Source organism: Pantherophis guttatus, chromosome 2 (assembly GCF_059756535.1).
Source record: "Pantherophis guttatus breed Tessera chromosome 2, ASM5975653v1, whole genome shotgun sequence".
In the NCBI taxonomy this organism is placed as follows: Eukaryota; Metazoa; Chordata; class Lepidosauria; order Squamata; family Colubridae; genus Pantherophis; species Pantherophis guttatus.
In genome coordinates this window covers 132026861-132049379 of record NC_142064.1, presented here as the reverse complement: position 1 = coordinate 132049379, position 22519 = coordinate 132026861, and the positions used below count along the sequence as shown (strand labels likewise).

At 41.7% G+C, this 22519-nt stretch overlaps 1 protein-coding gene across 8 annotated transcripts in view; it reads left to right on the top strand.

Moving 5' to 3' along the window:
* LOC132711019 (homeobox protein Hox-D3-like) overlaps nt 1–22519 on the top strand; it is a 170958-nt gene that overhangs the window by 103544 nt on the left and 44895 nt on the right. The window contains exons 2-3 of one of the 8 annotated variants that reach the window (XM_087886762.1): nt 3079–3657; nt 8133–10919. The exons of 6 other annotated variants lie outside the window; for them this stretch is intronic. In XM_087886762.1, the coding sequence (XP_087742888.1) occupies nt 3213–3657; nt 8133–8818 (1131 nt within the window). In that variant the 5' untranslated portion in view covers nt 3079–3212 and the 3' untranslated portion in view covers nt 8819–10919. Of the gene's footprint in view, nt 1–2608; nt 3658–8132; nt 10920–22519 lie in introns of those variants that run through there. One more of the 8 variants, XM_060688940.2, reaches the window with a different exon arrangement.

The window sequence follows — 22519 nt, the reverse complement described above, 5'->3', positions numbered from 1 at the left end:
CGATGTCAGTGCCCTTCTGTTTATAAGGGCTAATAAATGAATATATTAATTATGTTTCAAGTTACATGGTTGCTTGGAAAGAGCTTCCACCCCAAGTATGCAGCATACTCAGCTCAGAAAATCCTGACCAATTCCTTTCTATCAGTACAGTCAAGACTTCTTATGTAGCTCAGCCATCAGCCTAATATATTTTTTTTTTAAAGTTCCTAATGTGTTCTTTATGAGTTTCCTTGTATGCCTGTCAACATTTGTAGAAACCAATGATTTCGCCAATAGGGTCAGTTGCCCCTTTGAGAATATTGTTTTATTTTAAATATCAACACCACCAATATCACCATCCCTCTCCCACTAAATAATTTATATCAGTATTTATCCTGGATATGTGATCCGTGGAGGAATAGAAAATACCTCCTGCTTATTTTCATCCATTCAAAGCCAGGCAGTTTACTATATACATAAATGCTCTATTGGCGGCAAGGCTTTTATGCCACAAATGATTTTAATATTTACATGAAACAAGCCATTACTTCTAACATAGGCATCAATGGTAGTTATGAAATACTGATTCCCCCCCCCCCCCCATTGCTCTCTCAATGTTGCAGTTGGCTAGACAGGAGCTCATCTCTTGGCTGTGGGGCATATACAGACGTCTGATTTTGAACAGTCCTTCTTTTGACACCTCCATGGTCCACTTCTCATCCCCAGAAAGGGAAGGGGGGGGGGGAAGTCTCAGGAGATGGGCCTCTTAAACTCTGCTTTGTGCATTACTTTGCCTGTGAGCAGGGACCACCAATTATAATTTATAATTTTAGATTTATACACTTAAAAATGTAAATGGTGAATGTAAAAAGCAGGTTTGCAAACATGTCGCTAAAGTACATTTTCCTTCAGGATGTATTTCCCCCCCCAACACTCCTGCCCCCCCCACGCCCCCCCCCCCCCACAAATCATGCAGCAGTCTGTAGCTGTATGGAGCCGAAGTTCAGCTAGACTGAAACAGCTACAGGTTTCTTGCCCCCAGAGACCACCCATTTGCTGAAATAAAATGCAGATTTTTTTTTTTCCTGGTTAGGGAATAATGGAATTGATGGCCGGGTTCCTCTGTGATCATTACAATTTATTCTTCCTTTCCTTTCCTCTTCCCCTGCTGTGCCCTATCCATACCCATACCCCCCTCCCCTGCAAGACAAGCAGTTTGCAGAAAGATCCTTGCGAATAACGGAGAGAAATTTCCACCAACTTTCCAAAGGCTTTAAATGCAGGTTTTAAATGCAGGTTTTTTATTGTACTGTGATTTTTAAAAAATTGTTCCCCACCCAAATCATAGCTTACAATGAAACCTACTGCTTGATTAATCAAAAAAAAAAAGTTTTTAATGAGCTCTGCAAGTTTTACTTCATAGGACATATCTTAGAATGGTGTTTTGCTGAGCTCTAGAAGGTTTATTTTATAGGACAAGTCTTAGGAGAACGCTAATGAAGTTCCAGTGACTTTTTTTTTCCATTCCACAAATATTTCCAATTTGTCTGCACCATTCAGGATAGAGCTTCTCATCCTAACCCAGCACATTACTGGCTGGTGGATTTAAGAAAAATGAGCTATCTATCTATCTATCTATCTATCTATCTATCTATCTATCTATCTATCATTGCATCTATCATCTCCTTCATACTTTAGAGATATGATCAACCCTAAATGAGGAAGATACTTAGAAGTTGCTGTTATGTGCACACACACAAACACACACATACAAACACACATGTACACATACAAAATGCTTGTTTTTTGCTGGATTGAAAGGAATTATTGGTGCAACAGTCTGTGAGTTCTCCATATCATATTGTTTCTTTAGCTTCAGGAGGCATCTTTTAGCTGCCATTATCTGCACTGTTATCAGTAAAGATAAGGGCACTAGAATCAGTGGTGGGATTCAGCCAGTTCGCACCACTTCGGGAGAACCGGTTGTTAACTTTCTGAGCAGTTTGGCAAACTGGTTGTTGGAAGAAATCATTAGGGCAGAGAACCAGTTGTTAAATTACTTGAATCCAACCACTGACTGGAATGAATATTTCAAAGGGAACAAAATATCAGGACCATATTTTGTTATTCAGGTACTGCATGTGCAACCTTTGCCACAGAATTTGAGAACTTCATTGATTTAAGAACATCACTGGGTCTTTTGATCCTGGCAGGAATCCAGAATAAATAGGAACATATCAACAGCCAAACTTTATTTTTATACACACACACACACACACACACACACACACACACACACACACACACACACACAATACACTCATAGACACACACACACATTTAATCATTTAATCAATATATTTAATAAATTGATATGCTAATCTTGGTACTGATGGGTATCCACAGCTAATTAATCCAAAGGCTCTCCAGATGAGCTAGATTTGTTTTACTACTTCCAAAAACCCATGAGAAGTTTTTAAGAGAGAGAGAGAGAGAGAGAGAGAGAGAGAGAGAGAGAGGGAGGGAGGGAGGGAGGGAGGGAGGGAGAGAGAGAGAGAGAGAGAGAGAGAGAGAGAGAGAGAGAGAGAGAGAGAGAGAGAGAGATGATAGATAGATAGATATATTCTGGGAAAGGAAGGAAGGAAGGAAGAAAGGAAGAAAGCATTTCTCCCCCTCCTTTTTTTAAAAAATAGCAACTAATAAGATCTGAGCCAGTGGGAGGAGATCCCAGAGGAGATGATATGGAATTGATTATTGTTACTTATTATGTCAAATAAGCAAGCATTATTTTAACTGCCCCAACCCCCCAGCCTCCCAAAATCACTTTTTGAGTATAACCTCGAGTCAATGTTCAGAGCCCAATAGCACTGGTATTTTGCTTGCTGGTGTTGAAATCCTACACAGTCAAATCGCTAAAATAATAAAATAAACTCATCATCATCATCATCGGGCAGAATACAGATGTCAACTCTTTAGTGCACATTGAGCACCACATTTGCAGATCATCATTCTGGGAGACCGCCTTTGTTTTCCACTCAGAAACACTGAAACCCCAAACTGGGCTGTCTCTGTTTAAGGTTCCTGTTCCTTTTTTAGCAGCGGTTGCCTAAGGAAGGCAGAGGAGCGTCCTTCCTACCTACTTAGGGGGGTTTGCCCTTAGCACGTGGTTGAGGAGGGTCTTTTCTCAGCAGTAAGGACTGGAAGTATCTCTGGATTCCTTTCACACGCATTGCATGGTCTTCAAGCCTCCTTCCCCACCCCTTCAATCCACCCCTTGCATCCGACAAGGACGGGACATGCACAAGGCTCTGCAGGAAGATGACCAAAAGGCCTCAGAAGACAGCTGGTGCCGAGTTCTCACTAGGAGGCCCTCCTTTAGCCAGCCGCACTTCCCAACCTCATTGATATCCCTGGAGAAGTCAGAAACACCCACAGGGTCTTCAGAGGGCTCCAAAGGTTCCCGACGACGACGTGCATCCCTGAGACCTCTAGGGAACAGTCATGATGAGACCTCCAGGTTACAGCAGCTGTCATTGGTTACCTCTTCCAGTCCTTGTGACGCCACCACCACCAATGGCAGTATCAAATCGTGTAGCGGCCATGTACCAAAACAGGTCTTCCCTTGGATGAAGGAAACAAGGCACAGCGCCAAGCAGAAGACCCACCATCCTTTTTCAGGTACTTTCTTTTCACTGTCATCTTCTCCTCCATGGGAATTCTGGGAGCTGTAGTCAAATAGGGGACCAAGTTGGGGAAGGTTGGCATAGACAATAACTTTCCAAGTAACTGTTCCTATGCTGCACTTTAGGCATTTCTTTCAACTGTTTGCACTCAATGATTTTCAAAAGACACTTGTTTCTTGGTGCTACCCCATCCAGATCTAGCCACATACTGGGTGTAGCTTCCTGGCTTTAGTGGCTAAATGAAGATGTGTGCTTCTAGATGAGTGTCTGGGAAGTATTTCCATGTTTTTATTTATTGATTTGCAGCTAAAATCGCAAAATTCTAGATTTACTTGAATCTAGAATTGCTGCCACCTGAGTGGAGTTTTGCTTTATAAGACACATATTTTTATTTTACCGCTTGCTCTAATAACATATTGCTTCTTTGTTTTTCACAGAAAAATCTAAAGTAATACTCATATGACTGAAATATATTTTTATAGATCTTATATATTTTAGCCAGCACAGGAAGTCTTTGTCTTTTGACTGGTTGCTTAGCAACCATTTGAAGTTCCAACAGACCCCCAAAAGATACTTATGACCCGGATTTGAACATGGCCACCTCACCCCTGCAGACACATGATCACATTTTGGATGCTCTGAAATGGCCCACACTTACAGCTGGTTGCAGCCTTCCACAGTCATGTGACAGTGATTTATTACATTTTTGCTGGAAACCAACATTTACTTCTGTTTCCAGCAAAACATACCCATTGTGGACAATGGGTTCACTCAATGTCCATGGGATACGCTTAATGACTGTGGTGTATGATCACCACGTTTACATAATGACTGCCACAAAAAGGGTCATAAAATTGGATGCCCTCTAGTGATGATCCGCTTAATGACTGCCATAACTGAGGACCCTAATTCCAGGCTCAATTACAGTTGTAATTTGAGGGCTGTCTGTATTACATTTTGAAAAATCTTTTTGATTAGCTACTCATTAAGAGTGTAGGAACAAATAACATGATCTAGATCAGGGGTGTCAAACTCAAGGCCCGTGGGCTGGATCCGGCCCATAGGGTGCTTAGATCTGGCCCGTGGGGCTGCTCTGGAAACAGCAAAGGACTGGCCCATGGCGCCTCTGCCCAGTGAAAATGGAGCTCGGGAGGGCTGCAAGCGGCCGTCATGAACTCCATTTTTGGTGGCAGAGGGTTGCAGGAGGCCATTGCAGCTGAAAATGGAGCTCAGGAGCCCATTTTCACTGGCACTCGGGCCACCACAGGTGCCCCCTGACACACATGATGTTGAGATGGCCACACTCACCCTGGCCATGCTCCCCGACCCCTCCCTCCGAGGTCAAACACAAGCCTGATGCTACCCTCAATGAAATCGAATTTGACACCCCTGATCTAGATACACAGCGGGGCTGAACACTGTAAGTATAAATAGATAGACTGAACATAATTTCCATTTTCTGTAAAGGTTAAACAGATTTTTTTTTTCTTTTTTAGATGATGTTCATAAGAACTCAGAAAGTTCCTTTATGGTACTGAAGAGTTTTCAGCTTCAGACTCTTAGGGGAAACTTACCATTTTAATGAAACACACATGAATCCTAATAAGCACTTTTTTCCAATGCTCCTTGTCTATGATTGATCCCGGCTCTTTGGCACCAGTTTATAATTCTGTCCTTGGCTTTTCCCTTCTCTCAAAACAAGTTATAGTAATCCCATCCAATCATAGATTATACGGCAGGTGCGACATTAGGGATATGTAGACAATTTGGTTTAGCTGAATGAATATGAACTTATTAACAATAATTCTGATGATTTTAAAAATTGTCAGGGCTGGACAAATTTATGAAAAACAAAATAACTAGTGGCCGTTGCCTATGATGGGTCTATGCCAGTGATAGCTAACCTTTTTGCCATCGCTGCCAGGAGAGGGGGAGGGGGGTGCGCACACGCGTGCCCACACCCATAATTCTATGTGCCCTGCCCCCGCGCATGTGCATATGACCCCCCCCCACTCCTGGCATGCGATGGCCCGGTGGGCCCAGTAGGTCTGTTTTTTGCTCTCCCCAGCCTCCAGAATCTTTCTAGGAGCTTGGGGAGGGCAAAAACAGCCTTCCCCAACACCCGGAGGCCCTCCAGAGGACAGAAATGGCCCATTTGCCAACTTCTGGTAGGACCGGAAGGCCTGTTTTTTGCTCTCCCCAGCTCCAGAGCCTTTCTAGGAGCTTGGGAAGGGTGAAAAAGGTTTTCCCCACCCCTCCAGAGGCCCTCCGAAGGCCGGAAATGGCCCGTTTGCCGACTTCCCGTCCCAACGGAAGTTGGCAAACAGGCCATTTCCGGTCTCTGGAGGGCCTCTGGGGGGTGGGTGGGGAAGGCCGTTTTTGCCCTCCCTAAGCTCCTAGAAAGGCTCTGGAGCCTGGGGAGAGAGAAAAATGGGCCTTTCCCCTCCCCCCGAGTCCTCCAGAGGCGCGCCAGAGCTGAGCTCGCGTGCCCACTGATATGGCTATGCCATATCGGTGGGCTTTTAAAAGCATTTTTTTTACAACCTCTTCGGCCAAAGAAGTTGTAGAAAAAATGTTTTTAAAAGAAAAAAAAGCCTCTGACGATCAGGCAACTCAGCTGGAACCATCAGAGGCTTTTAAAAGCATTTTTTACAACCTCTTCGGCTGAAGAGGTTGTAGAAAAAATGCTTTTAAAAGCCTCTGACGATCCCAGCTGAGCCCTGCGATCATCAGAGGCTTTCTTTTTACTTTTAAAAGCATTTTTTCGGACGAAGAGGTTGTAGTCAAATGCTTTTTAAAAAAAAGCCTCTGATGATTGTGCGGCTCAACTGGGCATGGGGGGGGGGGCAGGGATTTTTGCTACTGGTTCTCTGTACCACCTGCCACCATCGCTACTGGATGAGGTGATCTGGTCCGGTCTGGGTGCCATGCCCACCCAGTCATATTACCCCCCACCACCACCACCAAGCCATGCCCACAGAACCGGTAGTAACAAATTTTACATTTCACTAATGTCCAGGACACTGCAACGGTCATAAATATGTCAGTTGCCAAGCATCTGAATTTTGATCACATGAGCATGGGGATGCTGCAACGATCATAAGTGTTAAAAATGTTCATAAGTCACTTTTTTCAGTGCTGTTGTAACTTCAAACGGTCACTAAACAAAGTTATAATTAAGGACTTATCTGCTTATGATGTCTGGTTTCTACTTCCATCTTGAGTGATGTGGCTGGAATTCAACCTTTCCAAGACTTGTTTTCAAATTATCCAGTCATCTGAAAGCAGTCCATTGGAAATTTCTGGCTGAGACTTTCCAAACAATCTACAAGTAGTCCTCCGCTTACAACCATTAATTTAGCATTCTAAGTTACAACAGCACTAAAAAAGTTACTTAACTCCAGTTGTTAAACTTCTGACCATTGCAGCACCCCCCGTGATTTACATGAACAAAATTCAGGCACTTGGCAAACTGTCCTTTATTTACAATGGTTGCAACATCCTGGGGTCATGTGACTGCCATTTGCAACCTTCCCAACCGGCTTCCGATGAGCAAAGTCAACGGAGGAAGCGGGATTCACTTAACAACTTCATGATTCACTTAACAAAGTATAGTGATTTCCTCAACGACTGTGGCAAAAAAGCCTGACTGTGGATTAAAATCAGGTAATGTAAAGTTTCCCCCTGTTGAGTTGTATCCGTCTCTAGGGGAACGGTGCTCATATCCGTTTCTTAGCTGTGGGAACCAGTGTTGGCTGAAGACACTTTCCGTGGTCATATGACCAGCATGAGTATATGCTGAAGCGCACAGAACACTTTAATCTTCCCACTGAAGTGGTACCTATTTATCTACTCACATCTGCATGGTTTTGAACTGCTAGGTGGGCAGGAGCTGAGGCAAGGAACAGGAGCTCATGCTTATCATGCAGGGCTCAGGTCTCGAACCTGGGCTGTCACCTTTCCAGTGTTTAACCACTGAGCCATCAGTTCATCAGGTACGACTCACTTAATGACCACCTTGCTTAGCAATGGAAATTCAGATCCCAACTGTGGTTGTAAGTTGAGGTCTACCTGTACTGATAAACAAATACCATACAGGGAAAACTTTGTCTACACTATTTATTACTTTTAGCTGGCAGCACTTCGCTGGCCCAGTAAATGTATATGAAATAATGATCACAACTTGTTTCCTAGCTTTTTAATCCAAGAGTAAATAACATGTCTGGTATTTTTCATGCCGAGTCATTAGTTTGGCTTAACACACCACATGAACATGTTCATCATTCGATTACATGTAAAGTTAATACACATATATGGGTGTGAGCAACATTGTGTAGCTGTTACATGACATGCCCCGTTTCTGTGTTGATTTCGGTAGGATGAATATTCTGCAAGGCAATGAGTTTGTTCAGAGTGCAGAATAGTTAGCTAAGGTTCAAGCTGAACTGAATGTTCATTCCATTTATTTAGACAGCAGCTCTCCATCAAGTTTCGCCTCTTCCAAGAGAATTCGCACAGCCTACACCCAAACGCAGCTGGTGGAACTGGAAAAGGAGTTTCATTTTAACAGGTACCTCTGCCGGCCCCGCCGATTGGAAATGGCCCAGCTTCTGAGGCTCTCCGAGAGGCAAATCAAGATCTGGTTTCAGAACAGACGAATGAAGTACAAGAAAGACAGCAGGGTGAAGGGCGCCATCTTGGCATCGCCCAATAACCGCTTTGAAGTGGGTGACTATTATGGGCACGTGGAGGCTGACTATGAGATAGCCCCATCGAATTCCTGCAGCAAATCCTTGGAAGAGATTGACAGTTCAGCAGGGTACACAGGTCCTCTCTGTAACAGTCCTGTGACTTCAATCTCTTTGGACTATGGCCCTTTCTTTGGACCGGGAGAAAGCCATACTTATGGACTTCCAGTTCTGCAAGGGAGCCCAAGAGCAATGGGAGAAAATTATATGGGAAATGTGCCCGGGGTTGACTCTTTCTTCAGCTACCCTGATTACTCCTCTGGAAACCTGGAGTACAGCTGTGCTGCTGAAATCCCAAGCCAACCCCAGCTTGGGCCATCCAACTCATATCCCATTTACACAGATTTAACCACACATCCTGTGCCTCAGGGAGATTCTCAGGGACCTGTAAATCTTATGCATCTGTGAGAGCTGCCTGGACGGAAGCAGAGCAGGGGAAATTGCTACAGTCCTATTATCTCATTAAAACAAATACCTCTAAGTGCAACCAACAGTATTCCTCCCTCCCTCTCTGCCCACCCATTACCTCCTATTTATTTAACTGTATTGAAGTAAAATTTATTGGCTGGGGAAAGGTAGAAGCCACTGTTGGATGTTCTACTCAAGGAAAGACCAGTTTGATTTTTAATAATAGTGATAATAATAATAATAATAATAAAACACCATCGAATAACAGCATCTGCCTATCTTGGGGATAGGACTCAATAGGTGGATAAAAATGCCAAATCCAGTCTAAACATCTGGCTGGCTGTGCAATGGATCATAATAATAATAATAGTAATAATAATAATAATAATAATAATAATAATAATAATAATAATAATAATCTGGTCTGTTTCTTACAAGAAACACATGTTGTAATATACTTTTATGAAAGATGTGAGACTGGATCTCAGCCATCCAGTAGCAGAAGCAGCCATTTGCCTTCAGGTGGGGGAAGGAAGTCTCATCTGAGTTACTTTCGTTTTCCAGGCATTGCTTTCCCTAAAATTAAAGAAAGTAATTAAAATTGGATACTCCCAAGCCTCGTTTTTTTTGCCTAGCCTATTTGAGAAGCTCAGGGCCTTCCTTTTTTATTCCATTTGTGGAACCTCCCTTTGTCGCTACAGTCATTTTGCTCTAATGGCAGGGATCTTTACACATTCAATGGCCAAACACAGACGTTTATTAACTAATTGCTCGCCACGACATGCATGTAACTGAGGGCAGAGTAAGCAACTAGGGGCCCTTTAGCAAAAACTGGCCCCCAGGAATTGAAGCAGTAGAAGCAGGCAGGAGAATTAACTCTTTTCTCCCTTTCTTAAAAGTTTGATAAGATATTCTTCTGACAAGTTCTCTTCCCTTGGCAAGTTGTTTAGGGCTGAGGACAGGGGTGGGTTCTACTTACCTTTACTACCGGTTCACAATGGGCATCTGCGCATACGCAGAAACACATCTGCGCATACGCAAAAACTTCCTGATGACATCCGGGTCGGTGAGTGGAGCCTCCCGCCGGTTTTACTATTGGTTTTTGCGAACCAGTCCGAACCGGGGGCACCCCACCACTAGCTGACGAGCTTCGAAGTGTTTATCTGGAAACCTCAGTGGAAATGTAGACTTACATATCTTCTTTTTTTCCCCCTTTTCTAACTTTTAACCTTTTCTTCTGGTCTCTTTCACTGAGGAACAGTCCCAGGAGGCAGAAGATGCTAGGAAATGTCCTTTCTATTCATGAGGAACCAGTGGAGTTCAGCTGAAATGAAATTTCACCGGAGGATTCCCTTGAATTTGGTCATTGCAAAGGAAAATCTGCAGGGGTGGATAGCAGGCTATGCGATGTCCAAATTCTTCTTTTTTTTTTTTTACTGAGAATACCCCCAGGTAAAATGAAAAACCCCAACACAGTTTAGAATAGCCTCTTAAACCCTACTCTCCTGTTTTGTTATGATCTGCCTCCTATAAACATCTTCAGACAAGACTAATGCTTCTGCAGCAGAGATAGCTGGTTGTATATTTTCCTACCTTTTTTTCCCCTTTTCTCCCCAACCCCAGCTGACCTTAAGTGCCTAGGATGTAAGCAGCCAATTCTGTTCCAAACCAACTTAACTTAACCTTAAGGACCCTTTTTTTTTTTTTTTTTGAGAGAGAGAGAGAGTATTCCATTTCTATGGAGAACAAGGCCTTCCTAAAGCACCTTGTAAAATCTAAAAGTATAAGTCTGTATTTTAAATACCGTAAAAGAAAACCCACACAAACATCTCTGGTGAAACAGTGATGCCGTAGACTCTACCTGCTATCCTGGGATTCTTGGCTGAGCAAATAGCTGCAAGCTGGGGTCATTGTCTCACTATCCGAAGCAGAATTGAAAGAATGCATCAGAAGGAGGAGAACTGACCAGCTGCTGCGAGCCACACTTTCGCTGCACGTTACACACCACTGTTGGTTTATTTTTAATGATCGCTTGGCTCTCTGGCATCTATTTTAATGTAGTGTTTTGATACTGGAAATAAAGAGACTTTTAAAAACCGCACCAGGAGATTTTCTTGGCGAAGGCAGCCTAGCTCTCCTCCATGAACACTGCTCTGTTGTTCTTAGAATCACTTTGCCATCTTGTAGTATACGAAGGGCTGGGCCTCACCCTTCCCTCACCCCCATTAATCATTGAGACAGCACATACTTCAGAAGGCCTCTAGCTCTTTCATCTCCCAGTTAGTATGCAGCTCTGAAGCTTAGTTGGCTTGTACGGTTCCCCCCCCCCTCCCCACAACTCCCTCCACAACTGGCCCCTGCCTTCCATTAAACGGCTTCCATTTCTGGAGACGACAGGGTAAGCTAGACTTTCCAGTCTCCCTTGAAGTGGCTTCTGCCCAGCGAGGAGTGTTAGGTGTGAGGCTTCAACATAAGGATGGAAAGCCTATGTGGCAAAAAGACCCAGCTTCTACAGTGTGTGGGAAAATGGAGGGCAGCAATATAAGTCCAACCATAATATCTTCCCCACCCCCATCTGTTCTAACTTCATTGGATGTAAACATAACAGCTATTGATTTTGTTTCCTCAAAGAAGAAGTGAAAAGGTGGCATTATTGTTAGGCTTCAGTTGTGGGGCTTGCACTCCTCCTAGTTACAGGTAGCCCTCGACTCACAACTGAGCCCAACATTTCTGTTGCTGAGCGAGACCGTTGTTAAGTGAGTTCTACGACCTTTCTTGCCACAGTTCTTAAGTGAATCACTACTGTTGTTAAATTAGTAACACGGTTGCTAAGTGAATCCGTCTTCCCCATTGACTTTACTTGTCAGAAGATCTCCAAAGGGGAGCACATGACCCCGGGACACTACAACCGTCATAAATATGAATCAGCTGCCAAGCATCTGAATTTTGATCACATGACCGTGGAGATGCTGCGACGGTCATAAGTGTGACAAATGGTGGTAAGTCACTTTTTTCAGTGGCATTGTAACTTCGAATGGTCACTAAACAAACTGTTGGAAGTTGAGGACTATCTGTATAAGAAGGCCAGGATGCACATGGATATCTGAATAATAGAATAGAAGAGTTGGAAGGGATCTTGGAGTTTTTTTTAGTCCAACCCCCTGCTCCAGCAGGAGACCCTATACCATTTCAGACAAATGGCTGTCCAATCTCTTCTTATCTCTGCTCTTTCACTTCCAATCATTTCTCTGGATGTCTGTAACCTCTCTGGCTTCCCACATTTCCATAAAATTATAAGGGATACTCTCATGGGACTTTCTTCAAATTGGATAGCCAGGGAAGATACACAATTATGGAGAGATGCCTAGTTGAAAAAAAAGGAAGTACAGCACTCCCTGCCTTCACAATAATATAAAAGTGACTACCCTTAATTCTACAACACCTTATAAATTAATTAGAGAAACAACCTTTTTTTTTTCTGCAGAAGAAAGACTACTACGAAATTCTGACGGGTATTAAAAGTAAGAAAACAATTTCTTTGGAAAATCTAGCTTTAAGCTTCACTCTTTCAAAACAATTATTATTTATTTGCTAACTATTGATTTCCTTTAGTCCAATAACATAAACATGGAAAAATGTGAAATGTGATCATGAAGATAGTTGAGGTTAAAGGTCTGGCACCTGCTGTTATTAAGCAACATTGTTGCGGATGCTGAAAAATTCATTTTATATCTTAGGAGTAAAAAAAAAAAAAAAGAATCAGAATTTAAACTGAACAGTTGAATTTTAGTTTTCCATTATGAACATCAGCCAAAGTTTAATACTTCTGAGTTTTATGGATTCCAATAGGAAAAATATTCCCAATGAAAACAAAAGAAAGTCTCATCAATTTGACTGGATCAGTTCCCTCATAGTTTTTACTCCTGTTAACGAAATTTGAAAGGCAAATTTAAGAGTTAAAAATAGCTCATTAAAGCAACATTTTTCTACTTTTAAACATGTTTAAATGTTTGGTTTCCTACTTTGTCAGTCTAAAAGTACATGCAGACTAAGAATCTTCTCTCCAGACAGCAAAATAACTGCATCTGTATCCCACTCATGGCAGAGCCACTTAAGAGGTGGATAATGACAAAAGTGATGAATCAGGAATCCAAATGCCATAGGAACCAGTTGTAAAAAACAAAAACAAAAACTGGTTATATTAAACCTCCAGAAAATGAAGAAGAAAAACATTAACTTTTATTAGATTTAAAGCAGAAGCTGTATGTTCAGTAGGGTACAGTAGTTATATTGGGCACTATACAAGAGAATTAGTGATGTGGCCCCTGAGAATCCTTCCAATTCTGCTTTTATGTGGCCAGACAGCAATATTGGAAAAAAGTGTCTATCTGAATTTGGAGTCAGATTCTGATTACTGATTGGGCAACAGGAACACATTGTTTTATGAGACATTCTCTGGGTGTACTTAATTTGCTTATTCTTAGTTTTACTCATGTGATGGAGAAAATAAGCTTAACAAGCAAAACAGAGACTATATACCCTCTCCCTCTTTTGGATATGACTGGATCAAACCCAGTTCACCTCTTTGACTAACCCCATCAAACCTAGGTTGACTTTCCATGCCCTGGACAAAGTCTCCTGCAACCACTTTAAAACCAAAAAGTAAAGGCTCTCACTAGCTCACAGCACAGCCCAAGGGAGTTGCAACCTGGAGAAACCTAGCCTTCTATCTCCTGATCAGCTGAGGCCCACCGCCTTCCATCGCCTTAACAATGGCCTTCCCCAGCTCTGCTGCTCTCCTGAAAGGCCCATTTTGCCTAAAAGTAGAACTCACCTCAGGTACATAGGTGCAAAGACAAGAAGATGCTTAGCTTCACTAAAGGTTGCCAACAAATCAGATCCCTAGAATTTCCTACCTGGTACTCTGATCTTCTATAGGAATCTTTGCTTTCCCATTGTTTGGGATTCCTCTTTCTTTTAAAGCAGGCATCCAATAATGATTGAATAATTGGTTGGTTGTTTCTCTTCAGCGTTGTGCTCTGTCTTTCTAAATTCCCCACCACAACGCAATTCTTGCAATGCATGATAAGTCACTTGTGAAATTGTGGCCCATGGTTTTAATGTGATGATTTGAAGGAGAGAGCTGCCCAAATTGCTAGGGCTTCTCAGTACTAGTTAGGGATGATAACCAAACGTGAGTAGAGATAGCAGGAATTCACTTATTCTATTCATTTATTGTTTCTCTGGTCCGCTGCACCCTAGGTTCTGTTCCTTCTGAATTATGGATTAATTAAGAAACATTCTCAAGCTGGATTTTTAGAATGAGGGCATAAGCAGTTTACCGTAGCTTTCCAGTTCTCCTATTTATTTGTATTTGTTCACCCTCATTCTACATTACTGTTTTGAACGTGTACATTGATTTAAAGAAAAACTAAATTTCTGTTTCTGTTCCATTTTTCTACTAGAAAATATTTAAAGTTATATCCATGGGTCAGCCCAAATTCTACTGATTTATCAGAGGCCAGTGAAAAACCCACAAGGTAAAGGAATTGGTAAAGGCAGGTTTATAGCCTCCAGAACTGGTGACAGGATAAAGCTCTCATTATTAATCATTACAAAGGTTTGCCACATTGGGACCACATTTGGAATTTGGGAGCTGACCAAATGGCTCCATGGTGAGGGAAATCATTATGATAGAACCACTAATAAAAAACCTATAAACTTGCTCCCCTCCATCTAGTCCACCTCCAATCTCTCTACTGTAGCTTATCTTTCACTCTTTTTCTGGATAGGTGGACCACCATTATTCATTGTTTATGTTCCCCCCCAAAAAATAGTCCACAGAGCCGAGAGGCATCCTTGTAAAAATAAGATGATGCATTGCAGCTCGAAGATGTAGGTTCCAATTTATTTATTACTCGGAGTTAAAAGAAAGCAAAACAAGTAAATAATAGCAGCAGGTGATACCATGCAATGCAAGGAATGGACTTAGATGGAACTTTGGTTCTACTGATTATCTGATCATCCAGCAGAAGTCTTGATTCATAGGGATCTCTTATGGGAATCCGGTGCACATTTTTCAAGAGCTGTTTGAGCACATGTTGCATGGCTCCTGGTTTTTCACAATCACTGAAGAGGACTCTATGAGAAGAATGCCCACCTTGGCATTTTGAAGTCTGTACCCTATTGAGTCCAGTCGGCAGACCAGTGAGGGTGAACCTGTGACCATAACACTTTGGGCAACATGCCACTGTTCATCAACATCCGATACTGAATACTGCTTTTTAGGGTGGTCTAGATGGAGGTTGGAGATAGAGAATTGTTTCTCTTTTCTTTGTGTGTGTGTGTGTGAGAGAGAGAGAGAGGGGGGGAGAGAGGGAGAGAGGGAGGGAGGGAGGGAGGGAGGGAGGGAGAGAGAGAGAGAGAGAGAGAGAGAGAGAGAGAGAGAGAGAGAGAGGGAGAGAGAGAGGGAGAGAAGACAGGTAGACAGGCAGCAGTGTCAAGTTAGGCATTTTCCGAATTTTTGATATCAATGGACTAGATCTAAAGCAGGAAGAAGGTAGCGAATCTCTGCTTCTAATCACCCTTCCTTTTATTTTCCTTGGGTGGGAGAGGATAAGAAGAGACAGATCACCCTGAGGTTGTTGCGATAACCAACTCTCTTTTGGCAAAGAGCCTTCCTAAGAAAATGCAGAGGTTGCAGTCATTAAGTATCTGTGAAATAATAACGGAGGCAGCTTTGTGTGCACAAAATGGGAATGCGGCGGTGCAGATAAACGTAAAATACATTGCAGCAGCTTTGGCTGCTTCCAGTGGCAGCAGGCAATTATGATAACACAACTTTCCATTGTATTTTATTGTCTTCCCCCTTAAAAGATGAATGACCCACCCGTGCAATCTACATATTGTAATTAACTGATAAATATTTAATAAGGACAAGAACTTTATCTTTTCTGGTCTACCAACAAACTTGAGAGTTGGTAAACAGGTTTTTGTTGTTGTTATTAAAAAAGCACAGCTTTTTAAAAATTATTATTTTCCTTCATAGTTCAAGAGCTTGAATTTATTAGTATGTTTTTGGCTACTGCTTTAAAAGGAAGAAAGCCGGAGCACAATCTGCAAAGGAAATGTGGAAGGGAAAATTAATTGGAAAGGTTGTTGGGGGAAGGTACAATTGCTGACATAAGCATGCATCCAGATTATAATCTGAAATAAAGTAATAGGAGTTTGGACAGCAGAAAAATGAACCTGGGTTTAAAAAATATTTTCCTAAGAACAAAAAGTATTAGTGGAAAGACGGAGATCTGGTTCAGTCTCAGAGTTCATTGTATGCAAATAGACTATTAATTATGAGTTTCAGATAAAGAAGGGCAAGACTATATCAATCTATACCACCACTGTAAATTAAATATTATTATTTTATTTGCTTATCTCTGTAAAAGAGCTACATAGCTACAATAGAGGTACTCCTCAATTTATGACCATTCATTCAGCAACTATTCAAAGTTACAACAGTACTGGGGGAAAAAAAAGACTTACAACTAGGCAGTGTCCTCAGGGTCACAGGATCAAAATTCGGACGCTTGATAATCAGTATGTATTTACAGCATCCCAGGGCCAGGTGATCACCATTTACGATGTTCTCAGCTGGATTCCCTTAATGAATATATGATTCGATTAATGACCACAGAGATTCACTTAACAACTGCAGCAAAAAAAGGGTCATAAATCAGGTGTAACTCACTTAAAGACTGCTTTGTTTAGCGATGGACATTCTAGTCCCAGCAGTGGGACCATTTCTATTGGTTTTTAATCTCAGATCCTGTGGACACGAAGGGTCTCTGACACTGCATCTCTGCTCCACTATTATCTGAGCAGAGGTATCCATCATGAAATTGCAAGTGATTTTGTGCCAGTGAACACAGAAACGAAATGATCTGATTCTGTTGTTTAAACTTGTTCGAGGGTTTGCATGCATGGAATGCTCACCTCAAACAGGATCAAGAAGCAATGGATGGAAACTAATGAAAGAGAACCAATCTAGAACTAAGGAGAAATTTCCTGACAGTGATAACAATTGATCAGTGGAACGACTTGATGAGCTGCAGTGGCGCAGTGGTTAGAGTGCAGTACTGCAGGCTACTTCTGCTGACTGCCGGCTGCCTACAATTTGGCAGTTCCAACTTTCGCCAGGCTCAAGGTTGACTCGGCCTTCCATCCTTCCGAGGTGGGTAAAATGAGGAGCCAGATTGTTGGGGGCAAATAGGCTGACTCTGTAAACCGCTTAAAGAGGGTTGTAAAGCACCATGAAGCGGTATATAAGTCTAAGTGCTATTCTTATTGTTATGGCCTCCAGAAGTTGTGGGTGCTTGGGTGCTCCAACACTGAAGGTTTTAAAGAAGAGATTGGACAACCATTTGTCTAGAATGGTATAGGGCCGTGATGGCGATCCTATGGCACGCGTGCCACAGGTGACACACAGAGCCATATCGGTGGGCACGCGAGCTCAGCTCCGGCACGCATGCACACGCCAGCCAGCTGATTTTCGGGCCTTCCAAACCCACCGAAAGTAGGGAAACAGGCTGTTTCCTGCCTCCGGGGGGCCTGTGGGGGTGGGGAAGGCTGTTTTTGCCCTCCCCAGGCTCTTAGAAAGGGTCTAGGAGCCTGGGGAGAGCAAAAAAACAGGCCTATCGGGCCCACCATACCATCGTGTGCCAAAAGCGGGGGGGAGCGCGGGGGGGGGTAGCACATGCATGCACGGGGGGCAGGGTGCATAGAATTATGGGTGTGGGCACACACGTGCGTGATCCCTTCTTGCACTCCCCCCGCTTTTGGCACACGATGGCAAAAAGGTTAGCCATCACTGGTATAGGGTCTCTTACTTGAGCAGGGGGTTGGAGTGGAAGCTTTCCAAGGTCCCTCCCAACTCTGTTATTCTATTATCTCATTTCAGAAGGAATTGTTCCTTTATCATTCAATACCAGCAGAAGACCCTTATGTGAGATTCTGTTCAAGGCAGGCAGAAAATTGGTTCATGCTTTTAATAGACAATAGTAGTAGAGCTACTTATATTGAACAGTGGATCAATGTGTGCTGGAGGACCAGAAAGGAATTATTTGATGAAACAATTCTTTTAAAAAAAGGAAGGATGAGCTTCTACATGATGTTAAACCTTCCATGTGATTTGTTTAATTTTGACTAATCTTTAATATAATATGAGAGTTTGTTTTGGGGTATGACTTATGTGAGCCAGGCTACTGTGGCTTATCAGCATAATGTATAAACCAGAGTCACTGAAAATATATGGTACTAAGCCAATGAGACCAAGAATCTGATTATAAAGCAACTTTTTAAGAATACAGTGCTTCAAGTGACTGAATAATCAAAAAGCAATCCATGCATCACAAAAGGGAATTGATTAATAAGCAGCATTTATCCACACTGTGAGTGTTGGTGCGACATCCCCAAAGCAACTTTTGGATAGTGACACCACCATAATGGAATTTTGTCAGCTACCTTTAAGTAAATATTCCTTTGAACAATTATTTATTTGTAACGGAGAAACAAAAAATTGGCACTGACTGAAGTCATAATGAAATTGCCATCTTTCCATAGTTTTAGTTTGTAACTTCAGGCTTAAAAATGGACTTTGCTGGATTTTGCAATATTACGTACAAGTTTATTAAACAAAAAATACTCTCCTCCCAGAAAAAGTGTTAGTCAGCCATGCATGTGATATACCTTGCTCATATGTGAGAACAATACTGTATTTCATGTACCTGGATTATACATGAAACTATGCTTGAAGACTATCAGGAAGCTTCAAATGGTCTACATTATGGCCCTCAAGCAGCAATAGGAATGTCAAACTTCTCCCATGTAGCAATAGCACTTAGCCTTATATACTGCTTTACAGTGCTTTCCAGTCCTCTCTAAGCGGTTTACAAAGTCAGCATATTGCCCCCAGCAATCTGGGTCCTCATTTTACCCACCTTGGAAGGATGGAAGGCTGAATCAACTTTGAACCTGGTGAGATTTGAACTGCCAAATTGCAGGCAGCTGGCAGTCAGCAGAAGTAGCCTGCAGTACTGCACTCCAACCACTGTACCACTGTGGCTCATGTAACACCCCTATTTCAAGAACCTCACTTTATTATTATTATTTTGTTATTATTATTTATTAAATTTATATACCGCCCTACTCCCGAAGGACTCAGGGCGGTGAACAGCCAAAAAATAAAACACATATAATACAAAATTTAAAAACAATAAAAACTTGTTGCTAGTTGTTTTCAATGGAATAATTTAAAATGCTGGTTCTCACTTCTAAAGCCCCTCATGGCTCAGGACCTGGATATCTTCAAGACCCAGTGGCTTCTGACCAAAAACTAAGACCAGGTAGTGAAGGCTCACTTTTGACCCTTCTTTCAAGAACTTCCACCCTACCTGGCCTTCTCAAGAGCTGAGCCTTCTGAGTTGTAGCCTGTGTTATCTCAAAATTAGATTAGCTTCAACAACTTTACGGAGCTTTGGGAAAATCCATTAAAATTTCACTTTTATGAGGATCCACAGAAGGGAATAAATAAAAAAATAAATACATAAATTGGGAACCCTCACTTTGGTTTGTGTTTGGATGTTACTTGTTCTATAAAATTTAACATTTTATAGTAAAATTAATACAGTTGTTACAAGTTATTACATTATAATTTTGTAATATTGTTTTACCATTGTATTTTCCTCACCAAAAGAAAGGAATGTAAGCCTTTCAGAGTCCCCTGTGGATCTGAGTGGTATATAAGCCTTAGTAAACTAGCAAACAAATCTTATAAATCCATTATTTATGATGACAGGTAAAGTCTTCTATGAGTAGAGCTGGGCTCCTGGGGATCTCCCAGATATAGCCAATGTTTGCTTGGCAACAGGATGGAATCTGCTTGTTATCAGATTCCTCAATCTAACATAGTGGTTCCCTGGTCATTTCGCCTCTAAATACCAGCCAAGTTCATGAATAACTGGAATTGACAGACTTACATTTTAAAATGTGGCTAAATAATTATCTCTCTACTTATTTATTTATTGGTGTCTTTGAATCTGTTTTGATTCCTGGTGACTGCCTGGATAAGTCCTTGCAGTTTTCTTGATGAGATTTCAGAAGCCTTGACTCATTCCTAGGGCTGGGTGGGGAAAAGTGACTGGCCCCAATCACTCAGCTGGCTTTGTGCCTTAAGGCGGAACTAGAACAGTTTTCTGGTTTCTAGCCTGATGTCTTAACCCTTATCCACACTGGCTTTTCTTTGTTCTTTTATCACAAGCTTAATAATATGCTTTATGATTATCTTATCTCATTTGAAATCTACAGTTTTGACCATATGTGATAGACCCCAGAACCTGCAAGCAGACGAAATGACATCAGCACCGATCTAACCAAAATCACTGCCAGGGTCAATCAATAAGCCAACTTTCTTTTGGTTCTAATTAGATCCAAACAAATAACATGTATCCTTTAACATTCAACATTCTTTGATTCCCTCCCCCCTCCTCCCATGTGCATTTGGGAATTGCAGTATCTTCTGCGCCTGATTGAATAACCCAGTTGTTTGCCCACTAAGAAACGGAGAGCCTGTTTTGCAATGCCTTCAGTTTCTTCTAAATGTAATGATCCAGTTTCATGCTCAGCTAAATTCACATGTAAGAAGGCTGTTCAAGCAATGTAAATCCCTAGTGCAGAATCTCCACAAGTGAAATTATAAAATAAACTTTTGTTGTTGTTGTTAGTTGTGAAGTCATGTCTGACCCATTGCGATCCCATGGACGATGTTCCTCCAGGCCTTCCTGTCCTCTACCATCCCCCGGAGTCCGCTTAAGCTCACGCCGACTGCTTCAGTGACTCCATCCAGCCACCTCGTTCTCTGCCGTCCCCTTCTTCTTTTGCCCTCAATTGTTCCCAGCATTAGGCTCTTCTCCAGTGAGTCCTTCCTTCTCATTAGGTGGCCAAAGTATTTGAGTTTCCGCTTCAGGATCTGGCCTTCTAAAGAGCAGTCAGCGTTTAAAATAATCCAAATCCCCTGTAATTTAAACCTAAATGAATAACTTCTCATTTGGGCAAACCGGTAGCTGTGGGAGGCTCCACCCACCTGCCTGGATGTCTCTGCGCATGCACAGAAGCTTCTGGCATGCAGAGAAGCATTGCACGCGCAAGCGCCCACACACCCACGAGCGAAACGGTAGTGACAGGATTTGAATCCCACTACTGATTGAAACTAAAGATGCCTCTCACTAGCTTTGCCCGTTATGAGCGTTATATTATATTATGGACATTAGCATACTAGAAAGATCAGGTTTCAAGGTTAAGAAAGAGCAACATTCTGAAGATTAAATGAGTTTATCTTAGTTTGGGATTAAAACTGTACAGGTAATCCTCGATTTACAACAGTTTGTTTAGTGACCGTTCAAAGTTACAACAACACTGAAAAAAGTGACTTATGACCATGCATCCCCGTGGTCACGTGATTTACATTTAGAAGCTTGACAGCTGGTTCATATTTATGACGGTTGCAGTGTCTCGGGGTCATGTAATCATCTTTTGTGCCCTTCTGACAAGCAAAGTCAATGGGGAAACAGTTTCACTCAACAGATGTGTTACTAATTTAACAACTGCAGTGATTCACTTAACAAATGTAGCAGGAAAAGTCATAAAACGGGACAAAACTCACTTAACAAATTGCTGATTTAGCAGCATAAATTCTGGGCTCAATTGTGGTCGTAAATTGAGGACTACCTGTAATCCAGTTTCAGGAACCTGGTTATTAATTTGAGCTGTTCCTCCATAGGACACTTACATCACAATCTTGAAATAATGCTGCTTGTTACAGGCAATGCACAGAAACATGTGATTCCCCATGGCAAAGAACGCTTACCCTGCTATGTTATTTCATGAAGAGAAAGAGAACTTCCCCCAGATTAAAAATGAACTATTAATCCATTGTAACCCTGCTATTTGGCCTCCTCAGCCCATAAAACCAAGGCAACAACAAAAAACTAAAGTCCTACTCATGCATGTCTGAATGTATTAGGACAGGGGTCTGCAACCTTAAACACTCAAAGAGCCATTTGGACCCATTTCCCACAGAAAAGAAAACACCGGGAGCCACAAAACCCTTCCCATGCCTAACTACTTCTTTTTTTTTTTTGGTAAATATTTTTTATTTATTTTTTTCCAAACATAAACATAAAATATAACTTTTAAGAACAAAGTCTCAATCCGGTCATAGATGGTTACCACGCTTACATTCCTTTAACAAGCTCCATTCAATTTCCCATTACATCTTTTGAGGATAGAAATTCAAAACATAAAAAAAAACAAATTTTAACATAAAGTCTAACATCTCCACCCAAGCAAATCCATTATATCAATACAATTTTACTTTCAAACTAACTTTCGCTCATTTTTATATCTATATGTCAATCCTGATTTTATCTTGTTCTTCTTCACCTTGTATCTTTTACCATCAGTGTCAAAATAATTTTTAACAATATTCTAACCTCTTATTCCAATTATTTACCTTACAATTTTATCACCACAGATCTTAATTTCAAGTTCAATACAACTCCATTTTTATTACACTTTCTAAAACAAAATTCTATCTAATTCTTAATCTCTTGACCCTTTTCCTCAAATCTTAGTATCTTAAGCACACTTAAA